The sequence below is a fragment of the Rhizomucor pusillus genome, assembly GCF_041956525.1.
Source record: "Rhizomucor pusillus strain CBS 183.67 unplaced genomic scaffold VTP01scaffold_6, whole genome shotgun sequence".
NCBI lineage: Eukaryota > Fungi > Mucoromycota > Mucoromycetes > Mucorales > Lichtheimiaceae > Rhizomucor > Rhizomucor pusillus.
This window is the reverse complement of record NW_027192148.1, coordinates 657,910-674,924: the sequence shown is the minus strand read 5'-3', so window position 1 is coordinate 674,924 and position 17,015 is coordinate 657,910. Positions and strand designations below refer to the sequence as shown.

The window sequence follows — 17,015 nt, the reverse complement described above, 5'->3', positions numbered from 1 at the left end:
GGGCTGCCTGCTCCCAAAAAAAGGCTGAGGAAAATTTCAGCAGAGCAAATAAATGATGTCTGATGTATTTGGTATCAATGTCATGAAAGGGGAGGGGTTAGAGATTACAAAGCAACATACACAGTACACTATCTAAGCCTTGGTTTCAGTAGCAGCAGCAGAAGCACCGTTGGCAGGTGCAGATACATTCTTTTCATTCTTGATCTTTGTTGCTTCATAGTGGACGGCTGCAATCTGTGCCAAGGTTTGCTCGGCAAAACCACGAGCCTTCTGGCCGGTAGGAGACTGCAAAGCGGCTTGAGCGGCATTCTGAACCTTCTCTTGGATCTTATACTTTTGATCGATCTCGACAGCTCTGTCCCAAACACGGTACTTTTCATCGAACTGCTTGACTATAAAGGAATAATAAGGCATTCAGTCTCCAAGTCGGCCACCATACAAATCAGATTAATATCTTACCATTGGCCTGAAGAGAGCTCAGATAACCAGTAAGACGGCTGGAAAGGCCGTATTTGTTGTCATATTCAAGACCCTTTGCGACAATTTGATCCTGAAGGAGGTATCCGTTGGCCAAGATCTCGGCAGCAATGCGTGACTTTGGCTTTCCTTCCTGTGTAGTGGATTCAGTAGCATTTTCTTGGTTTGTAGCTGCCTTTTCGGTTTCCTGAGGAGGAGCTGAGGAGAAATAGGGCTCGGCAACAATGTGGCAATCGTCAATGAGGGCTAAAGCAACGTTTTTGGCTGAGTTTCCAGCGCGTTTCGGGAACGACATCCAAGAAAACACATACCATTGCTCAACAAAGTAGCAGTCTTGGCAGCAGATTCGCGCTCGAAGTTGATGATAGCGACTTGGTGAGCTCCATCGTCGTCCCTAGTACATCGCAATCCTGACTTTAGTCACGATGTCATTTCCATCTATCATAAGCACTATGCAGCAACATACTTGGCAAGCTCGAATTCCTTGATCTTGCCGCAGAACAGGAAGAATTCCTTGACTAAATGTACACGTTAGCACTTTGTAAACAGTACTTGTATGTTCCTATGTACGAACCAGTGTCTTCGTTGGACTGCAGCGAGATGTTCTTGACAATCACGTAGTTTGGAGAGGGAGTCTCGGGAATCTGTCAAAAACCAAGGTGTCAATCGCGAGCTGCCCACCTTTCGCGTTGCAAGGTACAAATCTACCTTTACGTTTACAAAGTTGGGCATGGTTCTAGGTCAAGTTTTTCAGGTAAAAAAGATTGGAAGAAGAAGATAAATTTCCGGCAGACGTGACATGTCGGCTTTAATATATATGATTTCATTTCCAGTAACACGTGAAAATTTCTAGCGTATTGTTCAGCGCACGGGCGATCAAAACACATGTGATTTTGAATCGCGCACTTACCTCATCATCATATCAATGTTTCTTCCTTCCATAAAGGCGTATTTTCTGATACTTGTGCAATCGAGTTCCGTAAATCAATGATCATCCACCATTTCCCCAAGATTCAAGCGTCAATGTAATCACATTACCCGGCTTAAAATGTTTTACTCTTCATTGCTGTAGCAACCGTCACGGCTTGTGCTTGCAGCATCATTGATTTATTTCGTGTCGAGGACTAGCATATGCACTCAATAGAATCACAGCATTGAACCCTTTTCCCTGTCCAAAGCCGTGCATGTGATTCCTACACTTTTACACCTTTAAAAGAACTCGTGCTTCATATCTTTAGGGAGTAAATTGCAGAATGGCGTCCATTTTCATATGCTATTACACATATGCAATGCAAGAGCAACATCGGCATCAAATCGCACCGCCAAGCATCGACACCTGAATTATCAACTATTGTACACTGAGGTACCAAGCTCAAAGCCTTATCCAAGTAAATTTCGGCAGGGTCTTATGTAAGCAGAACTTCAAAGTGTTTTACAGACTAACCATATTTTGGTTTAACTGGATGGTCCGTGGCGTGATGATTGTCTTTGGCTTGACATGCCGTCTGGCATGCTTCCGTGAGCAAATGGCATGCTTTTGCCACGATATCCATTAATGGCTTAAAAAGGACATTTCCAAGCCAAGAACAAAGTGAAAAGTACGGACAGTCTATTTCTTAGCTGCCTAAGAGTCTGTGAATCATGTTTGCATTGTAGGAGTACTTCAGCATCGAGTCGCACAATGAGCACAGATATTTACAAATATGGCAGTTAGCGATCTTCTTTTATGCATAGGAGTAAACACATAGCAAACGTGCATTTGGATGGATTATTCCTCCGCTGCGCCTTGACATCGATGTTTACTATGTTGTCTTGGAACATATACAATGGAATTACAACTGATGGTGGTCCAAATTACTCCTTGGCATCCGGCTTTGATATTTGATAGTAATGGTAACAACAAAGGGGATCAAATTTGAATTAAGGGACCTCCAGGAGCTGCTGGTGGCTGCAGCCGTCTAAGGATAATATCAGGGATGATGCAGATTACTGCATTTGCATTTGAAAACCATGTAAAAATTTCATTCTGCTTTTTATTCTACTCCAGCCCCTTCTTGACTTCCTGAGCTTCAGTTCTGATCAATGAATTCAACAGGTACGGATTCCAACACGAGTCCTGCTGGAAGCTCTCTCAAGAATACACCTGGTACTATCAGCAAAAGCCCACTTACTTTGCAAAATGATGAACAAGACATGGTATCTGGACGCGACGCATCATCAAAGGTGCTGAATCGAAAGTGAGTCTGACTTGGTCCCTTAGTGGGGAAATGATAGTGCGGACAATACACTCACATTTCTCAAGATCATCAGCAGCACGGGAGTATCCAGCGTGGAAGAAACGATTGATAATTCTAGTCATAGCATATGCTTCAGCCATGTGAGATGATTTAAATAATCCGCTCTCAGTTTTCGAGTTTAACACTGGTTGTTTAATAGGGGGCCAGCGGGAACTACGCTCTATGTAAAATCAATTGATAGACACAGAGATAGCGCCACCATTTGAGCTGCGTAAATGACTTACTTGAATTGCTACGGGATCAGCTCCCTGGTGTTGCTCAAATACAACAGGACCTTCTCACCTCATACACTGCGGTCAATGCTTCACGTAAGTTATAGAGGTGCTGTCGCTGCGAGCGGGAAATTAATGAGTACTCGAAGTTTAATGAATTGCATAGTTGCGGTGAACAGCTTTGTGACCGCAATATTCGTGAGTAGTACATGTATTTGAGATGATATTAACATCACAGAGCAAGTAACAATGGAGTGTTTAATCTTAAGCCTCTCATATGGGCAGCCTTCGGTGATGTCTTTGGTACGTTTCAAAAAAAAATAGCTTTATTCTTTGTTCTAAGTAACGATATGCTAACACTGCAAGGTATTAGGTAGAAAAAATCCTTTCCCTGTTGGTCTGGCAATCGCAACCATATTCAGTGTATGCGGAGGCGTACCTGTAAACATGGGCATGCTCATCCTTTTTCGAGGGCTCTTTGGTGTCGGAATTTCGGTTGTAAGTACATATTTGCGTCCTGTATAAATGTTTCATCATTGTTTGCTTCAGTCTAATCTGTGGGACACTATGCACCAGTGTATTTCCGTCTCAGCTGGCATAGTAACCGATCTTTACGAGGACAGGCAGCAAGGAAGTGCCTTCTCCACAGTTATGCGCGGTATCTCCGTTGGTCCTGCCATTGGGTACTAAGAACAAATATTCAGTATCATACATCCGCAACTCAACGCAACAATTTATGTAGTCCTATTATCGGCGGTGCTCTTACCCAAGCTTTCGGCTGGCGCAGTACACTTTACTTTATAGGCGCGTATTGCTTGTCTGCTTGGATCCTCATCTTGCTTTTCGTACCAGAGACCTGTGGCAAACATAATATTGATCGATGCAACTCAGACGAGAAGCCAGACAGAAATCGATCATCTATCAGGAGTCTTCGGCTCCTGAGAGCTTTGAAACTGTTTGCATACCCCAATGTAACGCTAATGTGCTTTGTCTGCGGGATACTGTAAGCCATCAAATTAATATATGAAAATGAAGAAAAAGGAGTAATCAACGCAATATTTACATGCGATGTTTGCTTTTGTAGGACCTACTTTGATTATTTCAATCTAATGGCCTACACTTGGATTTACATTAAAAAGTATAACCTGCGCCCAGACATATTCAGTTTATGCTACCTCGCAGTACCAGTAGGCAACATTGTTGGAAATTACCTTGGCGGTCGCTTATCCGATCGAACTTACAGTCGGAGGGTTTCGCAAGCTGAAGCACAAGGCATAGAGCCGAACTTTGAGATGCGGCTTGATGGTATTATGCTCGGTATATGTTTCTTTGTACTGCTATCCGGTATCGCAACGTTCGGCTGGTGCGTTCAAAGCCATGTTCATCTTGCCGTCGGGATCGTGTGTCAATTTTCTGGTAGGTTTCGTGTAGCTTTGAAGATTTTGAACAAAGCCGCCTGACTATGACTTGTCTACAAGCGAATGTTTGCTTCGGCGAGGCGATAGTGACATTATCGACCTACCTGCTCAATAGCTTCGAGAGCCAGAGTTCTGCAGTTAATTGCAAGTGTTGAAGCATTCTCTCTAACGCTTTTGAACTATCGGCTAACATGCTCTTTAGCCTGCAACTTCTTTGTTAGGTTCATGCTTGCAGGCGTCAGAGAGATATTCGTTTCTGATATGCTTGCTGCGATACCTACTGGACCCTTGTATACAGTAAGCGGCATACTCGTCATCCCCTTTGCACTTTCAATTATCTACGTCAAGAGATATTTTCTGAAATGGAAGAGAATGCGGGAAGAACGTACTGTGACTTAGCATGCACAAGACTCATATTCCTTGAGAAGTAATAGAAGCTTACTATTTTATACAGACAGGACCATACAGAGTAAATAGAACTTTCATCGCTTATGCCAAGTTGATCCTACTCCTTCTTCTCAGCAAATATATTAGATAGCGTTCTAGGGAAAATTATGTCTTCTACATCGCTTAATGGTTCAAGAAACAGAAGTACTAAAAGAAATCTTTCTATCTCTGCTTCTGTCCTCACCACAGTACAGACCTCGCTGCCCTGCGCGGCACTCACGTGGCAGAAAGGTGCATTGCGACAATTTACATCAGTAAGCTCCCAAACTAGCATGTTCCGGCTGTAAATGGACAGGCTCAATTTATGTACTTTTCCTACAGTTCGACAATGCTCGATGTAAAACCATTGATACGGTTACTTAATGCATTTTCAATAGGAAAGCATGCAACATGCATCGACTATGCACATCAATTTGGCATTCTGGCTTTCGTGGCAGCAGATTTAAAGGAGACACATATGCATGCAAAGTTTACGCCTGCAGATAATAGTGCCTAGGGCAATTTGAGCATTCTAATTCAATCTTTCTTTCTTCTTTTTCCATATTACCAAAGCTCGTATTGTCGATCGTCACTTCGATCTGTAATCAAGAGCTATGCAGGACGAGGAACAATCTGTTGGTCTCAGGTCTGCAGCCAGCAGCGACTGCCGTATTTCTCCAGATCCTCAAGTCCCAACGAACGAATCAACCGGCTTGCCATTTGAAGAACAGAAATGTACAGCGCTTGACAAGAATGCAGCTGTCTCAAAATCCGAAGCTGCTATTCAGCAGAACTCGCCATACCAGTTCTCTAAATGTAAAAAGTATTTCATCCTTTTGCAGATCACATTGGCAACATCACTGTGAGTTTTCTTATTGTCGGCTTATTCAATCATGGGATGTAACAAGTGCAATAGGATGCCCTTTACAAACACGACAGTGGTATGTCAAGCAATTTGGAACCATCCAAAATGTTCTATACAGTGGATCTCAGATAAATTCTCATAAATTCCTGAAATAAGCTACCTGCTCTTCCGGAGATGCAGGAAAGCTTAAATACCACTCCAACAGTTGCGAACGGTATAGGTAATATATGACATCGGCGTGTGTAATAATCCGCACAAATACATCGCTCATTCGCGAACTTGATCTAGTTGCCGTAACTTATTTTGTGTACGGTGCCTTTGTAAGTAGCAAATGTAAAAATTAGCTTGGTTGCCATCGCCGGTACTAAGAACGCAAAGATATTAGCCAGCGATATGGGCGACATACGGCGATGGATACGGTAGTATATTACTGTCACTCGAACCTTTTCTTATTGCATATTAACGTTGTGCTCTGTAATTCCTTGCCGCACAACAGGACGACGATGGATATACATTATCTCGTTATTTATTTCTCTTATCGGTAACATCGGCTGTGCAGTGTCTGTAAATGTACCTATGCTCTTCCTATTTCGAGTTATCTCGGCGTCTGGGGATTCATCGGTATAATATTTCGAGCGCTAGCTGCCAGGGTCGACTATTCCAGACATATTTATATTTTTTTCTCGACTATTTAGTTACTGTCCTTGAACTCTGGAACTCTGGCGGATGTATTTACTGCAAAAGATCGAGCTCGTGTATATGCTATAATCAGTTCAGTGTATATCACAATACCTACCTTTGCGTGAGTAACAGTAAAGCTTCAAATACGCACGCTGCAAGATGTATCTAACCATTAAACTTTTCATTCTGTTTACAGACCAACCGTCGGTGGTGCAATCGTGGCGTCCTTTGGCTGGAGAGGTGTATACTGGATGCTTTCGATACTTAACGGCGTTGCATGGATACTGATTTTTGCTTTCCTTCCTGAAACTCGCGCGCCTGCGGCTCACTCAACCCCTCTTCGAAAGAGGCTCCTGACCAATCCTTTTAACTCTCTCAAACTTTTGCGATATCCTAACGTTTTAATGATAGCCATATACTGCGCGATCGCGTGAGTAAAATATTTGATCCAGGATAGGATATGTACTGACTGAATTTGCCAGGATGTATTCGATGAACTCTATCCAGACTTCGTTTTCTTGGATATACAGTAACCAATACGGGTTTAACACGACTACAGTGGGAGTGTGCTACCTACCGGGCGCTGTGGGTGGTATACTTGGCTCTATTGCAATGGGAATCGTATCAGATTTTCTGTACAAGAGAAACCAGGCTCTATGTCAAAGGACAAACAGACAGTATTACCCAGAAATGCGGCTCAATTATGTCTTCACAGCTACAGCAGCTTTTATCGGCGCAGCAGGTTACATAGCTTTTGGATGGTTAGTTCAAAAGAATACGTTTTTTGCGTTTGGAATGATGGCATGCTTCTTTGGTAAACCTATTGTTATTGCAATGTAATCAATTACCTCACACTGGTTCTAAAGTTTATCAATATTTGCAGGTCAACTTGGATCAGCAATGCTTGGCACAGTAACCGCGGTATATGCAGCGGATTCTTTCGAGAGAAAAGCAGCTTCAGTATCAGGTATTAAGCTAATTCAATCGAGATGTAAGTTGTAGCATATACACTTATACAATACTTTAAAGCCTGCTTGAATATATTCCGATTTGTTGTTGGATCTGTCGGAACGCTCACATCCCATGACTTTCAAACGGCCGTGGGTGCTGGGATTTACGGAACAATCTGTGGTTTTTTGATCCTTTCTGCCGCCGCGGTAATCTTCCCCACTGTAGTTTCTAATGCTTCCAGATGGAAAAATATGCGCGACAGATATCTACGATGAGGCATACAGAACCGTGATAACGTCTCAATAATTTTAATTGATCTATCAAGGAAGCATAAAAAGCCCAATATTTGAAAACTTAATCATTGCCAGGTGCCTATAGTGAGGGAAAGCGATATAGAATTCTTACAATAATGGCGCTATAAGATCTTCAGTACGAATACTGAAAAGGCTTCAATGTATATATTGGCTCAGTGAGCCTCTATGCATAAAGGCCTTTTACAGGTTGTTTCTAAGCGCTCACGAACGTGGACCGTCACACGGAGCGCAAATCAAGGAGGGGAATTTGGTTCCCACTGCCAGACTTCTGTTGACATCGCATAATAATGGACGAAGGTAAGCTTAGCAAACCTATTCAAGAATGCGGATGCTAACGAGTATTCTTCAACTAAAAAGAGGAACTTAAACTAAGATTGGCTATTGATGATCGACCGGTCAAGAATATCCAGAAAAGAATCAACACGTGGTTGAGGAGTCTGCACAGCGAATCCTTAGAATCATCGTAAGTCTATTCGAACATTAACGCTACTCTTTGATCGCATAGTAAACTTGGATAGGCAACACACATATGAAACGTTATTGACATTGCTGGCAAATTACAAGACGAGTCTTCGTCGACATCCCGTATTGCAACGCGTCAACAACATCGATATTGAGAAATATCACCAAGTAGTGGAAAAGACAGGTATAACATATATAAACTCCTGTATGGGATATATAGGTCTATGTGTTTACGTCTGACGATGGAATAAATTACTAGATGTGACTTTAAAAGAAGTGGCGAGCCAGATATCCGGTCTCAAAGAGGATCTCAAAGAAGCACAAGAAGTACGCAAGAATAAACTAGAATATGACAAGGAAGCGCGCAAGATCCTGCAGCTGGAGACGCGTGAAACGTACCTAAAGTAAGAATTTTAGGCTAACAGAATGACGTATTGGAAAACGTAACTGAGATCATATTTCTTTTTCCTGCAATAGATCCATTCAAAATTTGAAAGCTGATATCGAGTTTCTGAAGCACGAAAAGGAAAGCAAAGAAGAAGCACTGAGATCGCGAAAGCGCAAATTCTCGGACTTGATAGACTCTGTGAAGGGCTTACAGCAGGATGTGGAAAAGGAACGACAAGAAGGGGTAAGCAAAGCCGATATAGCATGGGTTTTACCGAGACATGAACTGACTCGATCTCCGGATGTTTAGCTTGCAAAACGACAGAAACTTATGGATATGGATCGCGGATATGTGTCATCAGACGAAGAAGGTTCAGAGGCAGATTCTCGCGAGAGCACACCGGAACCGGAGCAGAAGCAGCAGCATCAGGAAGAGTCTGCGTCATCCAGGTTTAAGGAACGCAACAATGATGACGAAGAAGGCATGGTGGCTGATGGAGATGACGCTGCAGTGGTGGTGAATGGAGTATAAATGTCTGCAAAATCACATCGTATACTCTTACATTAGTAATATCTTTTGGCTTTTCCTTTGTATTCCTCCCCTTTTCTTTTTCTTTTCATTCCTGTCAAATCCATGACGCAACTCGCAGCAAAGGTAGGCATATTCTTTTTGCCATCAACAACATCCGACCACCCCTGTTGTACATCTTCGCCGTATATATAAATCCCAAGCATGCCCTCCATGAGAAATACTTTCCTTTTTCGTTTTCGTATACTGAACATGGTTTTACAGAGACATATCAGCTCTGACAGTGAAGTTCGCAAGAGCGAATTGCATCCATCCGCTTCTGGGCGTGAAGACCAGCATTTGCATTCGCTGGCCTACAGTTCCCGCTATGCAACCTCCAGCATACCCAAGTTCGAGTTGCCAGAAAAGTCTGTAGAGCCACGCGTAGCTTATCAGCTTGTTCACGATGAACTCGAGTTGGATGGTCGCCCAGCTATGAATTGCGCGAGTTTTGGCAAGTGATGCATAGTCTGGGAAAATAGTTGAGACATGATGTTAATGCAAAACATGATTTGATTGATATGAACAGTCCATACATGGATGGAGCCTGAAGCCGACCAGCTCATCACGGAGAGTGCGAACAAGAACCTCGCAGATCAGGATGAGTAACGTATCAAGTATCTGCATGGCTGATATCACATGCTTTTGTTCAGTAGCTAACACGCCACAACCAGGTATCCTGCCACGATGCGTATACAGGGCTGTTGCGTCTCTATTATTGGTAATCTCTGGAACGCTGAGCAAGCTGTGGGTACGCCGACGGTCGGTTCGTCTGAGGCAGTTATGCTCGGAGGTCTTGCTCTCAAGAAACGCTGGCAGCATGCGCGCAAAGAGGCAGGCAAGGATGCTTCCCGGCCGAACATTATATTGGGCCACAACGCGCAAGTCGCCCTCGAAAAATTTACACGCTACTTTGATGTTGAGCCTCGGCTTATTCCCGTGAGCGAGAAAAGTCACCATGTGCTCGATATCGAGAAGGCAGTGGAAGCTTGCGACGCAAACACGATCGGTGTTTTCATTATTCTCGGTTCAACATACACAGGCCACTTTGAAGATGTCAAAGGTTTATCCAAGCTGCTGGATGAACTTCAAGAAAAGACAGGCTTGGATATTCCTATTCATGTCGACGCTGCCAGGTAATTGGCAAATATATGTATACAAATAGCCTACTGGACTAAATCATTTCATATCCAAAGTGGAGGCTTCGTCGCGCCTTTTGCTTTCCCTGGTCTTGAATGGGACTTTCGGCTACCTCGAGTAGTCTCAATCAATGCATCTGGCCACAAGTTTGGTCTATGCTACCCTGGTATAGGCTGGATTCTCTGGAAATCTGATGAATACTTGCCAAAGGATTTGGTATTTGAACTACATTATCTTGGTGGAACCGAATATTCTTTTGGTCTTAACTTCTCGCGCCCAGCATGCTTCATGGTAACATCGCATAGTGATCGATGTAAACTTGATTCTTCTAACAGCATTACCACAGATCGGACAATACTATAATTTCATCCGTCTTGGCTACGAAGGATACACCAAAATCATCGAGAACTGTCTCAGCAACGCTCGAATCTTGTCCAACGCTCTTGAACGCTCTGGATACTTTGACTGCATCTCGGATATGCACCGCGAGGATGGCGTGTTTGGCTACGAAGAAGTCAGCGCCAAGCAACAAGCGGAGAATCGCAAGAAGAAGGGTGAAGATGTAAACTACAACCCATCCCTTCCTGTGGTGTCGTTTAAGTTCACGGATGACTTTAAGCGACGATATCCACATGTACGCCAGTCGGCCGTCAGCATGTTGATTCGTACCAAGGGCTGGATCGTGCCCAATTATTCTCTACCACCTGACGAGGAAGAAGTCGAAATTCTGCGTGTTGTTGTCCGTGAATCTCTGTCCGTTGATATGGTAGATCGTCTCATTAAAGATATAATGGAAGCAGTCAACAAACTTCGCAAGCTCGAAAACACCGTGGATGAGGCTGTCTTTGCGCCTCTGGAGGAAATTTCTGATCATACAAAGGGCAACAAATCCAAAGACTCTGATACCACCAAACCCAAGACGTATGCCAGGACTTGTTAGGCTCTTTCATGTAGTTTACTGCTTTACATCTGCTGCAATAAATATTTTCCTCTAATGAATGAGTATTTGTTATCGTCTTTATTTGTTTTCGACAAATGTGACACGGCCCTTTGGTCCAACTTCTGCATAGTAAGTCGGTTTGCCATTCATCGATTTGCCAACTGCGTATTGCACATGTCGTGAAGCCTTGCCGCGTCCAGCTGCAACTTGCATTGTGTCTGCCGGCGCGGTAGGGAAGAGTGCAGACTGTTCGAATGCCTGAGTAAGCGAATCATTGGCACCAGTCAATGCATTCATGCTATATCCCAAAATGAGATGCATTAGTTTATGTTAATTATTGGCTGTTTTGTCTCTCCTTACATTCGAGATCGTTCAAAGCGAGGTTCTACTCGAGAAGTCAAATACAGGTCACCTGGACCTTTGACTCGAACAAAATCCTACAGATAGAGCAAGCGATGTGTGAGCGATTTCAAACAGGCAGCTAGCTATTTCGTTTTTTGTAAATGTCTTACGGGTGCTCCCAGAATGTAATTTCGTAATGTCTTTATCCAGCTGCTAAGGTATTGAAGTTTCGGTTGCATTGACGGACTATCAGCAATGTTGCGGACGACCGTGTATTTTCTGAGAGGCGATTTCGGGGATGGGATCAAGTGATTGCTTGGGTGCAGTTTTGTGGGCTCTGTTCTGACATCCCACATTACCAAGTTTCGTGGATTCACCATATATTCTTCACCTGCACCAAGAGCAAGGCGGTATAGTCCTCCGTAATGAGAGATGGCTATTTTACCGGGACCGCTAACTGTATGCACCACGCGGTTTGTCAAACCCTGTATCGTGAGCGACGTTGTGAGTCGACCAAACGAATCGTGGTGTACATTGCATGGATACTTACAGCATCTTGACCCTTCACACCAGCTTTGAGACCAAGTTCTAAAGTAACCTTGTCTGTCTTTGCCAAAAATGCATCTCTTCGCAAAGCATACTTTACACTGCCGCGAACTTCTATCACTGCAATTTCTCCCATACGTGGTGGTGCCAGCAATACATCGGCGGATACTTGCTTTGTGTAATACTGTGCGAGTTCCATTCACGTTCGTGAGTTATGCGGCACGGCATTCGGTAACAACTTATTGCTTGCCTTTTGATAAAACAGCGGATCGCCGACGAGTTTGCGTCCCACAGCTTTGATAGCCGAGCTGTCGAGGCTCAGTTTGGAAATAACCTGCCACAATGAGAGTCAGCGTAATTGTTTGCAAAGCGACTATTTCGCGATCGAGATTTACTTTGCTAGACGCGCCTACAGCCGATCCAGTAGCAGCTGTAATTTCGGTATCCGGAGGCATCTATCTTTCGTTTTGAATGGGAGTCCCAGTTGGAGCCTATATCATCAAATTACCTTGACCAACAAGGCGCTTCCTACAAACGATGAGTATCATAAAATATAACATTAAAAAGAAAGAATGCAATGGGCTCACCTACGCCCGAGGAGATGATCTGGAAATCGGGTTCTGCGTCGCTTTTGTGTGCAATATCTTTTTGTTGACACCAAAAAAGGGGGAGACACTTGTCAATGTACTGACAATATCTGGCGTGATTTTCTTGTAGATACCTTCGCCAACAGACGATATGCTGCTTGAAGCATCGCCGGTCCTTGTATGCTGGAATGATTTCAAGGAACGATCAATAGTTTGCACAGTCGTCATGTTTCCTGCTTCCTGTTGCTCGGGCTGTTTTGCTTGGTGGTAGGCTAGTCCAACGTAGTTACGTTGAATGAGGCAGCAGCGCGAGGTGCACGGCAGAGCAGACCCGAGTGACCTGTATAATCGGGGACGATGCATATATTATATGTACAAGTACAGAGGAGGAGAGGGGAAAAAGACAACACCTCGTCTACACCCCCAGCAGCGCGTAGACTCACCCGCCCTGGGCATTTGTTCTTCCGCTACTACCTTTTAAAATGTCCTCTGTAAGATAACTTGCGCGTCTCTCCTGCTCGACCTGCGGCTGATGCCACCCATTTCTTTCTCTCACGTAGCAAGCACTCAAGGCACAGCAGCTCGAAAAAGTGAAAAAGCTGACGGCCATTACCAACCTCAGGTAAACATGCTTTTTTCTTGAATCGGGCGGTGCATAAAGAAGAAAGAAAGGGTCTCCTGCTCCGGGTGTCCTTGTATTCTAAAACGATCAAAGCGAGCGCGATGCGATCAAACGACTCAAAGGCACAAACTGGGATCTGTCGGTCGCTATCAACCTGTACTTCGAAGCTCAACCAGATACTGCCTCCAACTGTGACCTTAAAGCAATCCAAAAGATGTTTGAGAAATATCAAGGTATCCCCACCACAGATCAATTACCTCTCTCTCTTTGTACACCTTACATACTCGCCATTCGTAGATCCAGACAAGGAAGGCATAATCACCGTGGAAGGAACCATGCAATTTTGCCAAGCTATCGGTATCGAGCCAACTCAACTCGAATTTCTACTCCTTTCCTATCATTTCGGCTCAGAACGTATGGGTGAATTCGCACGCGATGCCTTTGTACATGGATGCCTCCGGTTGCAATGCGATTCGATACAGAAACTAGCAGACACGATACCAAACTTGAGACAGCAGCTTGATGATCTGGACCAGTTCCGAGAAATCTACAACTTCGCGTTCCTTTTGGGAAGACAGACGGGGCAAAAGAGTTTATGTAACCAATTTTGCGAGGGAATTTCATTGCAGTGGGTTTTTGAATCACTCACCTGTGTTTAATATAGCCCTGGAAGCGGCCGTAGAGTTGTGGCGATTGTTACTCTCTGACCGGTTTAGTCTATTAGAACAGTGGATCACGTTTTTGGAGGTACAACTGACAGGATTCAGGCTTTCTACGCTCACAGCCTCATACCATCGAACAGGAAAAGCACGGGAAAGCCATCTCAAGGGATACTTGGAATTTGGTGGGTGCATGAGAAATGCAACGTTTTTTAACAGAAGCTAATGATGAAACAGTTTTTTGAATTTGCTATGCAACCCGACCTTAACCTCAACACCCATGACTCTGAAGGTGCCTGGCCGATCTTGATCGACGAAGTAAGTTATGCAATATCTACGGACCAATTTGCCAATGGTTCTAAAATGGAAGGATGCTAGTTTGTGGAATACCTCAAAGAAAGACAATGACACCTACATTTTACTGTGAGCAAGAGTGCAATTTTATTATAAAAGCAGCAAATTTGATATTTCCATTTATTGTTTCTTGCCCAAAGTCGATCGATCAGTTTTATATTTCATACATTGCATGTGAGATTCCTTCTTTGTTGGGTGATATCTGATATCAGATTTCCCAAATTTCAGGATTTTTTTCGTTTTTTGGAATCGTTTTCGCCATGGAAACATGCTTTCTCATTTCGACACTGTGGATCGCTACCACTGCTCTCCTTAGAAAACAGAGTTAACCGCATCCTCCAGCATAAGGCAAGAGCGTGGGGTTCAAGACCACCAGGAGCATCTGTGGCTTAGCAAACGGTCGTCGCTCAAGACCAGGGCGCGGGGGACGCTCTAGGCCAAACAATCCACCACTTGGATATACAAAGACACTCACTCATCAACATTCGCCATGGGTCTCGCTGATATCTTTTCCACCATCTTCCCTACCGCATACGCCGAAGAGGAACAACAGCAACAGCCTGAGGAAGTTGTCGAACAGGTTGAAGAAGTTGTCGAGGAAGCAGAGGAAGAGGAAGAAGAGCCCGAGGAGGCTGAAGACCCAAAGCCCCAGATTATGGAAGGTACGTATATACGTGGACACATTCAAAGCAGTAGCATTGCAAATAGATTGCATATTCGTCCATTCGTACTTTGCAATTGCCTCTGCTTATTTAGAAGAACGCGACATTGACACAGCATCGTTGTTCTTGTAGAATGCGAAAAGGAGTGCCCTAGCCTCAAGAAGCACCTTGACGAGTGCAACGAGCGAGTAGAGAACGGCTCCCACGAGAACTGTACGTTTATCAGTCGCACGGCAATGCCCAGAAAAGAAAAAACTAACAGCGACCATTATTATACAGGCATTGAAGAATTCTTCCACTACATGCACTGTGCAGACGAATGCGTAAGTGTCCAACAAACGCGCGTATTCTTCATCATCGCATCCGCATCTAAACACTGTTGCTTTGTAGGCTGCTCCCAAGATCTTTGCTGCAACCAAATAAACAGTTTCTCTATCACCTTTCGCTCTCGACTGTAGAATAATCTAAACCCTAAAAGAAAAGACTCTCTTCTTCTCTTTTCATTCATACACGCATTACATCTTTTGGTTGATCAGACTTGGTATTTTCTTTGAAAGTGTGCAATTTATTGCAAGTATACGTAAAGGAGGAGAAGAAGAAGGTGCTTAGATTTCGGCCATCTCGCGAAGACGACGGACGGTGGAGCGGACAGTGACGGCGGCGGTGGTGCTGCAGCACAAAGATCAATCGCTTTTAGTATTAGATTCTATATCCCACCATTGTTCAAACACTTACGAGACAGTGTAGGCGCCACCAGCCAAGACCTTCTTGCAGCCCTTGCACTTCCAGATACCGACAGCAGTGCGCTTGACAGCGTCCTATTGTTTAATGTGTGTTTGAAAATGCGAATGTCGCTCGAATGTTCTGATAATCCGCTTTTTTACCTTGCCGCAGAAGGTGCAGGTGTACTTGGCGTGCTGGGTGATTTCCATCTTCTTAACCTGCTTTCTCAAGGAAGCACCGTAACGTGTACCGTACTTTCCGGTGATGCCGACTATATAAAGAATCGAGAGAGAATGTAATCGTCAGTTTCATTGTCGCTGTGCCGGTCGATGGATCATTCGCTGTGTTTTCTACCTTTCTTGGTGCGCTTAGCCTACATACATTAAAAATGAGATTAGCGTGCTCCGTAATCAATGGATGCCTTGATGGATGGATGCTTACCATGACGACGTTAAAAGAGAGGGGTTTGCATCAATACTCGATAAGGAACTCCAAAAGGGCTCAGTGACTATTCGGAGTTCATGGAATGGATTGCCATTTTTGGATCAAAGCACCAACTTTACATGCTTGACCGACAACAATGTATATCTGCCCGGCCTCCACGATATCAGGCGAGTTTGCCAGATGACATATGTTAAAAAAGAAGAAATATACAAATGATGCGTCAAAGTCGTGTTTAATTTGAAAAGCAAAATAAGATCATTTGACAAGTTTGTCTACTACATATAGCTAAAAAGTTTACGATATTGTTCTCGTTACGACCCTGCAAAAATAAACAGGAACGCATCAACTTTTATGGTTAACATCTCTATGCATATATAAACCATAATAGCGTAGACCTGGCATACAAAACTGGATAGGATGGATAATGATTGCTGGTATAGCATTATTGTCTCAGAGGCGTCACGTTTCTGATCTAGCACGGTAGACCACTTTGCCTGCCGCAGAAACGTTATAAATCGTTATGCCAGTATAAGCTGCCAACATTTTGCAGAGCAAGAATCTCAAGAATGGCTCCTTCAGCGTTAATATGGTTCTGGATCCGACGAGAACGTCATCTCGCTAGTAAAACCCAGTAGCGTGTTTCTTCGTTACCAACAAATCGGGAATGTATAGTGTATGCATCTTTGCCTCGACCGATTCCCGTTGCTATGCAGCAAAGTTGGTGCCTGAAGAAAAAGTAGGTATAAAGAATGTTAGTTCAATACTATAGCAACCATATGCAGATGTAATTCCCAAGGTGGTCCGCCATCGGAACGGCCGGCACACGTGCGCTAGACCGGAAAGAATTTGCGTTGGGAGAAATACATAATATCAACGAAGTAGCAGCGTGCTCGGAGGGTAGATCTGTCTACGGTACCTGCTTGGTACCAGGGACGGTC

At 43.9% G+C, this 17,015-nt stretch overlaps 8 protein-coding genes across 8 annotated transcripts; 5 read left to right on the top strand and 3 right to left on the bottom strand.

Moving 5' to 3' along the window:
• Window positions 1-132: 132 nt before the first annotated feature.
• On the bottom strand, window positions 133-1,209 carry VTP01DRAFT_9174 (uncharacterized protein; the record flags this gene model as incomplete). The annotated part of the gene is made up of 6 exons (XM_069388377.1): window positions 133-392; window positions 460-723; window positions 789-871; window positions 944-995; window positions 1,052-1,121; window positions 1,186-1,209. The coding sequence occupies 6 exons, from the start codon at window positions 1,207-1,209 to the stop codon at window positions 133-135; spliced, it is 753 nt and encodes a 250-aa protein (XP_069240680.1).
• Window positions 1,210-2,559: 1,350 nt separating this feature from the next.
• Window positions 2,560-4,803, top strand: VTP01DRAFT_9173 (uncharacterized protein; the record flags this gene model as incomplete). The annotated part of the gene is made up of 12 exons (XM_069388376.1): window positions 2,560-2,714; window positions 2,780-2,854; window positions 2,914-2,938; window positions 3,019-3,082; window positions 3,153-3,188; window positions 3,272-3,289; window positions 3,360-3,484; window positions 3,563-3,669; window positions 3,729-3,989; window positions 4,071-4,349; window positions 4,418-4,548; window positions 4,607-4,803. The coding sequence occupies 12 exons, from the start codon at window positions 2,560-2,562 to the stop codon at window positions 4,801-4,803; spliced, it is 1,473 nt and encodes a 490-aa protein (XP_069240679.1).
• Window positions 4,804-5,444: 641 nt separating this feature from the next.
• On the top strand, window positions 5,445-7,216 carry VTP01DRAFT_9172 (uncharacterized protein; the record flags this gene model as incomplete). The annotated part of the gene is made up of 9 exons (XM_069388375.1): window positions 5,445-5,692; window positions 5,747-5,771; window positions 5,852-5,915; window positions 5,984-6,015; window positions 6,081-6,114; window positions 6,192-6,316; window positions 6,391-6,497; window positions 6,573-6,806; window positions 6,859-7,216. 9 exons carry the CDS (start codon window positions 5,445-5,447, stop codon window positions 7,214-7,216), a joined length of 1,227 nt encoding a protein of 408 aa, XP_069240678.1.
• A 712-nt stretch (window positions 7,217-7,928) lies between these two features.
• Window positions 7,929-11,138, top strand: VTP01DRAFT_9171 (uncharacterized protein; the record flags this gene model as incomplete). The annotated part of the gene is made up of 11 exons (XM_069388374.1): window positions 7,929-7,938; window positions 7,999-8,104; window positions 8,160-8,287; window positions 8,363-8,507; window positions 8,581-8,734; window positions 8,801-9,007; window positions 9,284-9,482; window positions 9,588-9,663; window positions 9,733-10,194; window positions 10,255-10,489; window positions 10,545-11,138. 11 exons carry the CDS (start codon window positions 7,929-7,931, stop codon window positions 11,136-11,138), a joined length of 2,316 nt encoding a protein of 771 aa, XP_069240677.1.
• A 78-nt stretch (window positions 11,139-11,216) lies between these two features.
• On the bottom strand, window positions 11,217-12,976 carry VTP01DRAFT_9170 (uncharacterized protein; the record flags this gene model as incomplete). The annotated part of the gene is made up of 9 exons (XM_069388373.1): window positions 11,217-11,436; window positions 11,499-11,575; window positions 11,651-11,965; window positions 12,031-12,210; window positions 12,277-12,360; window positions 12,422-12,481; window positions 12,535-12,554; window positions 12,614-12,670; window positions 12,748-12,976. The coding sequence occupies 9 exons, from the start codon at window positions 12,974-12,976 to the stop codon at window positions 11,217-11,219; spliced, it is 1,242 nt and encodes a 413-aa protein (XP_069240676.1).
• A 119-nt stretch (window positions 12,977-13,095) lies between these two features.
• VTP01DRAFT_9169 (uncharacterized protein) lies at window positions 13,096-14,302 on the top strand (the record flags this gene model as incomplete). The annotated part of the gene is made up of 8 exons (XM_069388371.1): window positions 13,096-13,104; window positions 13,174-13,235; window positions 13,329-13,468; window positions 13,533-13,832; window positions 13,900-13,982; window positions 14,038-14,079; window positions 14,132-14,212; window positions 14,273-14,302. The coding sequence occupies 8 exons, from the start codon at window positions 13,096-13,098 to the stop codon at window positions 14,300-14,302; spliced, it is 747 nt and encodes a 248-aa protein (XP_069240675.1).
• A 436-nt stretch (window positions 14,303-14,738) lies between these two features.
• On the top strand, window positions 14,739-15,333 carry VTP01DRAFT_9168 (uncharacterized protein; the record flags this gene model as incomplete). Its single annotated transcript, XM_069388370.1, has 4 exons — window positions 14,739-14,910; window positions 15,043-15,123; window positions 15,190-15,233; window positions 15,301-15,333. The coding sequence occupies 4 exons, from the start codon at window positions 14,739-14,741 to the stop codon at window positions 15,331-15,333; spliced, it is 330 nt and encodes a 109-aa protein (XP_069240674.1).
• Window positions 15,334-15,515: 182 nt separating this feature from the next.
• On the bottom strand, window positions 15,516-16,077 carry VTP01DRAFT_9167 (60S ribosomal protein eL43; the record flags this gene model as incomplete). The annotated part of the gene is made up of 5 exons (XM_069388369.1): window positions 15,516-15,579; window positions 15,646-15,728; window positions 15,795-15,904; window positions 15,988-16,006; window positions 16,075-16,077. The coding sequence occupies 5 exons, from the start codon at window positions 16,075-16,077 to the stop codon at window positions 15,516-15,518; spliced, it is 279 nt and encodes a 92-aa protein (XP_069240673.1).
• Window positions 16,078-17,015: the final 938 nt, after the last annotated feature.